The sequence below is a fragment of the Tupaia chinensis genome, unplaced genomic scaffold, assembly GCF_000334495.1.
Source record: "Tupaia chinensis unplaced genomic scaffold, TupChi_1.0 Scaffold000100_1, whole genome shotgun sequence".
In the NCBI taxonomy this organism is placed as follows: domain Eukaryota; kingdom Metazoa; phylum Chordata; class Mammalia; order Scandentia; family Tupaiidae; genus Tupaia; species Tupaia belangeri.
The window spans coordinates 1648959-1659422 of record NW_006159564.1 but is presented as its reverse complement, the minus strand read 5'-3'; the positions used below and the strand labels follow the sequence as shown (position 1 = coordinate 1659422).

Here is a 10464-nt window from a genome sequence, read left to right as displayed (position 1 = left end):
AAAATAAATATTTTTTTTTCATCAAAAAAAAAAAAAAAAAAAAAAGTCCATGTGAATGCCTTTCTTCCAAATGACCATTCCATTCCATCACATCTAATCATTTGTCTCTTCCCTGTGTCTGAATTACATGTGTGTATATTTTAAATGCAGGCATCCTTTAAGTTTCATTTTGGACTCACTCTATTTCTCTCTTTTTGAATGAAATAGATCTTTCCTCCATTCTTAGAGTTGGAAAAGCTTTGACCATTGCATGGATCTCCATCATTCATGCTCTCTTATCTCCTGTGTTTGTGGCCTGAATCACCTCACTTCTTTGCACGGAATCCACCTGGAGTCAGCTACTGAATAGTTATTCTGCCCTTCGCCCCACCTTAAATCATAATTTCATCCACCAGCTCTCCAGATGACATGTATTTTTTTATCCTCAATCATTTACTTTTAGCATGTGCTTTCTGCCACCTAAAAGCATGTAAAAATTCTTAAAATACCTCGTTTTAACTGGAATTACTTGGCGGGATGGGTGTTTGTGCTTTCAGCTCCAAGTGAAACACCGTTTGTTCCTCAGAAACTGGAGAGCTCTACCAGTCCTGAAATGCAACCTACAGTACCTGGTAACTAATGAAATTTATGTGGTTGTGTGCTTTGAAAGAACAGGTAAAATGACAATAAGTGGTCAGTTGTATTGGCCTTTTCATAGTATTTTCAGTACTAAATATTTTTTCTTTATTCTCTCCTGTGACATTCTTCAAAGTCTTATAAGAATTCTCAAGCAATTTCCATGACCCTAATGTCCGTATATGAGAGGACTCCAATTGTTCATGGAAAATGAAATAAAGTACACATTTTGGCACAAGAAAATTTGAAATCTATGTATAGTTTTTTCTTAAAGCACATTTTCTACTTTTTGAAGACCTCTCATATTTCAAAAAATTATTTCCCATCTCTATTTCTTTTAATTTTGCCAACTGCTAAATAGAATTATAGATGATAAGCCATTTCTCTATTATTTATAACACTCAGATACCACTTGATCAGAGAATTGCACCAGAGTAGTAAAAATATAAAGAGCACCAAGCAACCTAGGCAATCCTGGACACAATGAAGAAAGATGGGTAAAAGTGAGGCGACACTACCCACATTTTGTCATAAAGGATTATTGGGATAATAAAGATTTTTTTTTCCCGGGGAGGATAGTAATAAGCTACAGAATTAGAGAAGTTTTGAGATTTGGATGCTCTAAGTCCTACGTATTTCATTTATGCTTCCTCTGCTATCAAGGGCATCCTTTTCCAGTTCTTCACTATACTTAGTGTTCTGCGATGCCTCAAGGGTGCTCTCTTTCTAATACATTTAACTGAACAATGTATCCTCAGTTCTTATGTGGAAATTTAACTTCTCTTAACCTGTTGACACTTACGTATTGACACCTACTATGTAGAAACCACAGTGCGGAACATTCTAGGGATATGGGGAAATAGGAAGTCCATGCACTCCAGAAATTTACAGTTTAGAGGCACAGTCTAACTGGCCCCCGAGAGATATCAAAGTTATATAAAATCTTCCTCTTTCAGCACGCCAGCAAACAACATCTATCCCTTCTACACCTAAGCAACGCCTCAGACCCAAGACACCAAGAACCAAACCTGGTAAATAAATCTCTCTTTAATCTTTCAGGATATACAATCCCTGGTAAATAATGTCTCTCTTCACCATAAAAAGAAGTGATGGGATTCATAGGCTTTTCTAAGTTGGTTTCTTTACAAAATTGGAAATTAACTAAAGATGAATAATTAATCATGCAAAATGACAAAAATCAAATGTCCCTAACAGGTTGTATTGAAAATTACATGGTATGTGTGCATGCGAATTTTGGTATAAGCCTAGATGAAAAAAGTCCTGCCACTGCAAGCATTATAAAAGAAGACACATAGTGTAATCTTTATTTGTTTGTTTGTGTTTTGTCTTGTTTGGAGAGAAGGAAGTGAGAACGAGATCTGCTAGGTCTGTTTTGTTGTGGTTGTTGTTTTGGTTTGCACCTGCATTCAAGTGTGTGTTAGGCTGATGATGGTTCGTTTTGGTGCCTACTATGTTTTCCATTTTGCACGAGGGCGATGGCTGAGATGGAGAGGAAATGACTGGTTTTTAGATAGCTTAGATATTCAAGAAGATAAGATGTAGCAATAGGACTGTAACAGAAGATTAAATAGTTTATTTCTGAGACTACAATATTTGCATAGAAGCTCTGAGAAGTAAAATGGAAGATGCAGGTCAGAAAATATATGTATTATTTGGACAGAGGGAAGGGGAGAGGGAAACAATGTACTAGAGGACTTCAAAAACGTTCATGAAAAAATACATTTGAAGTGCGGGTTTATTTTGATGCAAACATTTTTGAAATCTGTGCACAGTATTCACATTCACATTTTCCACAAAATCTTTGAAGACCCCTTGTATATGACAGCACAAAATTTGGAGGTACAGCTAGCATATTAACCTGGAGGTGGTGTTCCTCATCATCAAATAATATACTCAAAGCAGTGCTTGGCAAACTGGGTTTCGCTTATTCCACTGTAATATAAATACAAATTTGTATAACCTATACTGTTATGACAGTTTAAAAATTCTTTCCCAAGACTTTTACTCACTGCATACTTGTTAACACTGACTGCCAAATATGGCACGATCTTAAACAGGTTATTCAGTTCCTCTTTGGAGAAAATCTTTTTATTGTCTATACACTATTTCAATATTTTCTTTTCCTTTTTATCATCAGAAAGAACCACCAGAGCTGGAACAATTGCATCTAAAATTTCTAAAAGCCCTGAACCTACACGGACAACACTAGGTATTAATGATATGTACTTAAGAGATGTGTTGCTTCATTTTACCATGGAAAAATCCAGGACCCCAGTTTTTATACTTTATCTCAGTAACTATTTAAAATGGTTAATTTGGAAATACTATTGGATCATCAGGGAAGTCATGATGCATTTTTGTATAGAAAAATACGTCATGACTTTCCTGATGACCTAATATTTAAAATGGTTCATTTGGACTCTGTCATAATGTACACCAACTTTATAACTAGCGTGATTATAGACAGCTGACTCTACAGTCACTACCTGTGACATCAGCATTCAGACAGCATCTGAATATACCAGATGTTGAGCCACTGTTACTTCCTTCTCTTCTAGCCGATCACTGTATTTGAAATTGGATCTTGTATATAATTATCCTTCTCCTCTAATCCCAGAGCTATTTTATTTTATTATTTTTTACATTTAATCATTGTACAACGTCACAGTGTACAATATGGATTTTTCAAAGCATATATGCATTGCATATTGTTCAAGGCAAAAATATTACTATATATACCATCAGACTTCATTTGGAAGAACAACTCTTTATTTTGGTGTTAGTAGAATTTCTTTGCACTCCAGGTCATAGCATTACTCTCATTCGTGAATATTAATTTTAAAATGCATTTTTTCCATATAATGTTTAAAACTTTCACATTTTAAGGCAAATAATTAGATTTTTTTAATCATGGGTTAAAATCACTGTCTTTACTTGAGTGGTTATTGTGACTATTTAGTGGCAATGCTACATCTATTAGGTTAAATATACTCTAGAAATGTCTTTTCAAAATAGATGACAGTTTACCATTGTCATCAGGAAATGCTGACCTGTGAATGGATCATGACTTTAAGATGGAGGTCTTCCCAGGACATGCTCCTTCTCCCTCCTTCTCCCAGCTGGTACTACAGACACTCACCACCATAGCTGGTTCTTTTTCACACAAGCTCTTGCTAAATTGCCCTGATCAGCCTTGAGTTCACCATCTTCCTGCCTCAGCTTCCTGGAGTCACTGGGATTACAGGCACACACCACTGTACTGAGCTATTACAGACCAGGAATAGAGCCAAAGTCTCCCACATGGTCTTAACCAAAGTCTCCCATAGGATCTTAGAGGTACACTCGACAGCCAGGCTATGAAATGTGTTTTAATGAAGTCTTTTCAAAAGCTTCCGAGATGATGAGTTCATTCCACTAATAGAGTTTATTTTCAGGTTTTCCTTCTGTGGTTTTAGATACTGAAATGCCTAAATATTGATTTGTCAATTATTTTATTTTATTTTTTCCAGCTCCCAGTAAAACACAATTTATTCCTTTGAAACCTAAAATCCCTCTCAGCCCAGAAGGGACATACACCAAACCTGGTAATTACCCTAAACTTTTCCTTCTTAATTCCAAAACTAGGGTTGAAGACTTGTTTTATACAACTCTATGGAGTAAGAATTTGTGTTCATATTTTGGTATTTGTTACATTTTTCCATGGAAAGTGCAGATATGCAATGAAATGATCTCAACTTAACCAGCTTCTCAGATATTATCACAGCTTTGTTCTGTGTTGTGCTGGTGCGTGTGTTCAAGACCACAGCTGAGAAAAAAAGAAGTGTAACGATGTAGATGATTGAAGAAGGCCTTGTCTAGGACTACTGCATAGTTTCCAGTACCAAAGTTGACTGGAATTCTGATCGCACTGAACAATAGCCCTTCAGTTGGTAAGGGGAGAAGTGTTTCCATTCTCTAACAACTCTGCCTTATTTTGGGGGTTCTCTGTTCTCAGCCAGTAAGACCAGAAATACTCTATTTAGCTAATGCTTCAAACTTCCCCATTGGGGCCAAGTTCTGAACACTGATTTCTTTTACCTCTCAGGAAATTTTAATGGTGTTTGACTAAAGAAAAGACGGTTCTTTTGCCAAAAAAGATTATTTATATATAATCTCACTGTCTCTTTAAGGGGAGTTTTATGTGGATATATGTATGTGACTATATATATGCATGTGTATATACATATATACACATGCATGTATATATACATACACACATATATACACATATTTTTCTATAATTTTTATACATATATATTTTAAAACAAGGTAATTCTCCACATATGAATTGTGAAACATACTGAATGACCAAATCTGTACATTTTCTATGTATTTAGAATCTATATAACAGTCTTAAATGTTGAGCTGTGAAATTGGCTTTGGAGAACTGTGTTACTCCTTGTCAATGTCATCTAAATTGTAAATCCTTATCTTTGGGAAAAATCTATTTCTTACTGTAATATTTAATGAACTTTTTAAATTACATTGCCATTAATGGCCTATTTACAAAGTAGGATTATTAAAATAAAGAGATTTTTCTGCTTAAGTGGCCATGATTTATTTTTGCAATGTAATGTGTAAAGGAAGAACAATATAACTTTTCAGAAAAAGAATTCTCATAATTCCCTTTAAAGAGACAGATTTCCAGGTATGGGTGGCAGACTGAAGGGAATTGGGAATTAGGCAAAGGGGGTATATTTCACACTGTGACATGGGTGAAGATCTAAGAGAAATGTAATGGAAAACTCTCACCCGAAGGTAATTTGGAGGAAGAAGCATAGCTAATAAAACCCAAAATCTCTAGCAGTTTAAATCAGAGCTCTGACTACCATATGACAGAATGTTTTCATGTATATTTATATAAAAAATCACATTTAGGGAACTTTGGAATAAGGCAGTAACTGTTATATTTGTGCTGCATTTTAAAGAGAGGGCTAATGCCGAGCCAATTACTGTATATGTGGACTACCAAATTTAAATAGGTGTTTCTCCAATGTAATTATTTCTGTGATGACAAGATAAAGTTTGAAAATATCAAAAAAGTTTTCCAAATGTTGGCTTCAGTTTATACATGATAAGGTATATTGTTAATCTCAGTGGTTTCTGAGAATAGATTCCTGAGAGGAAATTTATTAATACAAGTAAGGATGGGAGGGTATGTTCTTATCGTCCTTAGATGTTTGAGCAAAGAGACTTCTTAATTTGACATTTCCTTTTAAAGTAGGAAAAAATCATTTGGAAACTAATGTGTTTATATTCCTTTAATTTCCAAACCTTCTAATCACCTAGGAATATCCACCCTTTTTCCCTTCACAGCAAGTATAACCACTTCAAAGTTGACCTTGAGTGGTCTCAGGATCTGCGAAGTACCAACCAATCCCTGAAAACTGTTGCTTTGGTTTCAACTCCTTGAATTTTTTATTTATTTATTTTTATTTTAGGGCAGGCTGCCTTTATAGCTCTACTGACTTTCTGTTCCTAGCCAACATTTAGAAGAACAAATAAACCACCCAAAGCTTTCTGATTTGAGTAATTCCTGCCTTCCTTAGCCTCCTCCTCACAGGTTCCAATATTTCCATTTCACTTTCCAGGCAGGCTGCTTTCCCTTCCATTTTCCTTGGTGGCTAAGTTAATGAGCAAATCCACATTGGTTTGCCTGCTTCATAAGGCACACTCCAGCGCATTTCTCAAAAACCACAGCCACCTACCATGTCCCAACTCGTCTACCTCACCTGATGAGAATTGGTTCCTTCCTGATTTAATCTCTGAGGTGGTAATCACATTGGGCTCTCCAAGCTTCTAATGGACTGAAAAAAAAGTGAGGAGCCCAACTACAAGTGTTTGTTTTACACAGCTGTCTGACACGGTGCATGGAGATATAAACTGTTCTCATTACTAACCACACATGAGCAAGTAGGACTTGGCTTTGTTTTAGGCTGAGGTGAGTGGCTTAGTCATTTGCAGACTGCTCTGCTTTCATAGGGAATGTTTTATACCATTAACATCTTAAATAGATGAATAGAGGAAGTCTGGTCAGATGCGTGTGTTTATCTGAACATTGACTTCACTAGTTCATGTTTGTTTTGATTTTTGCCACAGGGTGCATGTGTTCACCTGAAAGAGACAGAATATAGAAAGTGAGAAATCATCCCCCAAGGGATGGACACACTGCCATCCCTTCTCCTCCAATCTCCTTTTGAGATTTAGACACACAGTTGGCATGATTTTCAAGCCACCAGGGCTGGGACTCAAACTGCAGTTAGCCATGTGAGAGTCCAGAGCCTTTACCACCACACTGCCTGCTGACCCAACCCAACTTTACTCTTTTTTGTATGTAATTGAATTTGAAGCTTAATTGAGATTCTATCCCTATTTGGAACCTGTCTCCACCCATAACTTAAAAAAAAAAAAAAAGGAAAGAAAAAAAGCAGTTTTTTTTTTTTCTTTATAAAATTCAGAAAATAACACTCTTTAATCTTTGTGAAGGCTAAAAGATTCTGCAAGTAGAAAATCTTTATTTTTTCACTTTTAAAAAGCATCTTTGTAGAAACAAAAATATGAATTACAACTTTAAAATTTCCAAAGAAATTTTATTTAGTATTTTCAGGCATGGATGCTTTCTTGGTATTTATAATAGTTTATAGTTTATAATATATTAATGCTTATTTTCCTATACAATCTGACATACCCAAATGTGTCTTGCTCTCTCTCTCTCTCTTCCTCTCCCTCTCTTTCACACACACACACACACACCTCTCCCTCCTCAACTCCCCTCACGTTTTTACTGTACTATGTGTAGTTTTGCTTCAATATGATGAATTACTACTACTTTGCAATTCAGCTGTTATAATCTATTTGAGGAAAAATTTTTGACAAAAACACAATTCTGGTTTTCTTTATGTACTGCCTTTTAACTTTGTTCTTTCACACTTAATTTTACTCTTCTGTAGGCTCACACAGTTTTGTTTTATTTTGCCACAAGCATGCTAGTAAATTATGATTTAAATATTATCTCGTGCTATTACACATTGCTTTCAGAAAAAATGAAAATTCTATATCTGTATTGTTATCTTTTCTTTTTCAGTTGCTATAAAATAGTTAACTGCTATATAGAAACTACTGTTGCTAGGGTTTCATTTTTAGTCATTACTTGCCTCCACTAACCCTGGCAAACTTCCTAGAAGTATCAAAGATAAATTCTGATTAAGGTAATATTAGAAATGTGTAAATACCACAATAATTTAAGTTTTGTTAAAATCGGGAGACCAACAGATGGCATAATGGTTACATCGCTAGACTCTCACATAGTTGACCACGGTTCAAGCCCTGAACCCGGCAGCTTAAAACTCATGCCAGGTGCATGTGCATGTGTGCCCAAAATCCTGAGAGAAGAATGAAGGAGAAGGGACTGGACTGTGGTGTGACCATCCCCCCTGGGGGAGGAGTGGTTTCTCACTTTCTCTCTCTCTCTCTCTCTCTCTCTCTCTCTCTGTCTCTCAGGCAAGTGCACATGCCCTATAGCAAAAGTCTCTATCAAAAAAAAAAAAAGTCAATGAGGGCCCATAGGTCACGCTGTGGAGGTTAAGGCACTGGATCCCACGTGGTGGACTGTGATCAAGTAGGCTTGAAAATCATGCCAGGGCATGTGTGTGCTTGCCCAAAATCCAAGAAGGAGAATGAAGGAGAAAGAATTGCTGCATGGCCTTCTCCCCAGGAATGATTCATCACTTTCCCTCTCTCTATCTCTTTCCATCAAGCGCATGCACCCTATGGCAAAAACAAAACAAATCAATCAGTGCTACATTAATTTATTTCTGTAAGAAAAAAGGGAAAGAATTTTTACTTTTTTTTTCTACTTCAAAACTAGTTCCTCTTTCTTTTCTTCTTGAAAGAAAATAATCTGCTTTGAATTGAACAATAAGAAGAAATATATTCTTTTAAAAAGTCCAAATAGATACTGTAAACTTCATTCAGCATGAAGTGTAACTTACTTACTGGCAGTATGAAATGAAAGTCAGAGGGTCTGCTATATGTGAATAAATATCATTTGTTCTTCAATTTAGTCAGTATATGACAAATCTGAGACAGCTTTCCGACTCCTGTAGATGGACTAACTCTTAAAATGGTTCCATTTCACACGTGAGCCAATTTGTCTAACAGCAAGAGATGTTACGAAGCATGAGAACATCTTACAAACCCTGGTGCCTTTTGGACCATAAGTATAATTCCTATTTTTCATCGAAGAACCTTGGATCAAGCCAAGATGGAAATCATTCACAACTAGCAGAGCATAAACATGGTAACCGGCCCGGTGGGCTGATGCCCTTCCTGCTCTCTTGGATGAATCTGGCTCTTAAAGAAACGACATGGTGGATAGCAGAATACCTAGAACAACCAGAGAGGCTACCTTGAACTCCCTTTAGATGAGCATTTCCTGAGCCAGGGGCCATCTTCAGAATACATGGTATTGGGGGCAATAGCTAAAGAGCAATAAAAATGAGAATTCTCAATTCCCTCTTTATTGTGGCCTAATGGTGAGGACGTAGAGGGTCATTGAGCTTCATTGTCATATACCAGAAGAACCTAAAGTTTCACCAAAGAAAGATCACTTTTTATGGTTAAAAAAATAATTTGGGGGCCACTAGGTGACATGATAGTTGAGGTACTGGACTCACGGTTGACTGTGGTTCAAGCCCTGGACCTGATAGCTTGCTTTCTCACTTTCCCTCTCTTTCTGTCTCTGGTGAGTACATGTGCCCCATAGTAAATCGAATGTAATAATAATAAGATTAAATAAATCTTCTTAAAAAAATAATTTCTTGGGCAGTAGGTGTCATGGTGATTAAGGCACTGGATCCCACAGGGATCTCTGCAGTTCAAGCCCTGATACAGATACTTGAAAAATGCACCAAGCATGTGTGCATGCATGTCTAAAATCTCAAGAGAAGAGAGAAGGGATTATGGCATGGTTATTGCCCTTGGTGGGGATAGGGGGTGATTTCTCACTTTCCCCTTTCCCTCTCTCTGTGTCTCTCTCCAGAGAGTGCATGTACCTTATAGCAAAAAATCTTTTAAAAAATAATAATAATAGCAATTTATATCTTACTGCTTTTCAGCATGGCTTTTGATATTCCTCCTTGCTTTTCTTGCAGCCCCAGAACCACAGACTCTACCACCATCACAGCAAACAATAGGTAATGAAGTTTTCTTTTCCTAGTGAAAGTTTTTTTTTTTCTCTACTACCATCTCTGTCCAATTTTGTCTTTACCTTTGGCACTCTTTGCCTATGTTTGACTAAGCAGAGGCTCTGAGACAGGCAAGAAAGCCACTGTGGTTTTGGGTAGACACATTCTTTGTGTGTATATTCTCAAGAATATGTCCTGAGCGTGTTCTAGTCTACGTATTGCCAGTGGAGGACCCTGGCTTCTCTTGGACATATGAAAACTTTCACTTTTGGAGGTGTTTTTCTTTCTTTCACAACTCAACCATTTATAGATTTTCTTGAAAAGCACTCTAGTCTTTCCAGATCTTCATCCTTTGATGTGTCATTAGGAAATTCTTTCAAAGAGAGAAATAGAAAAACAACCTCAATCTTTATAGCTTCTTTTTCTTCAAAAGAGCAAAATATGGGAACCAGCAGTTAGCGTAATGGCTATGTCGCTGGACTCCCACATAGTCGACCGTGGTTCGTGTCCCAGACCCGGTGGCTTAAAACTCACGCCGGGCGCGTGTGCATGCGTGCCCAAGATTCCGAGAGGAGAATGGAGGAGAAGGGATTGCGGCGTGACC

At 36.8% G+C, this 10464-nt stretch overlaps 1 protein-coding gene across 1 annotated transcript in view; it reads left to right on the top strand.

The window, feature by feature from the left end:
• Positions 1-10464, top strand: part of ABI3BP (ABI family member 3 binding protein) — a 280943-nt gene that overhangs the window by 165273 nt on the left and 105206 nt on the right. The window contains 5 exon segments of the mRNA XM_027769977.1: positions 537-611; positions 1572-1646; positions 2774-2845; positions 4146-4220; positions 9828-9869. Coding sequence (XP_027625778.1) covers positions 537-611; positions 1572-1646; positions 2774-2845; positions 4146-4220; positions 9828-9869 — 339 coding nt within the window.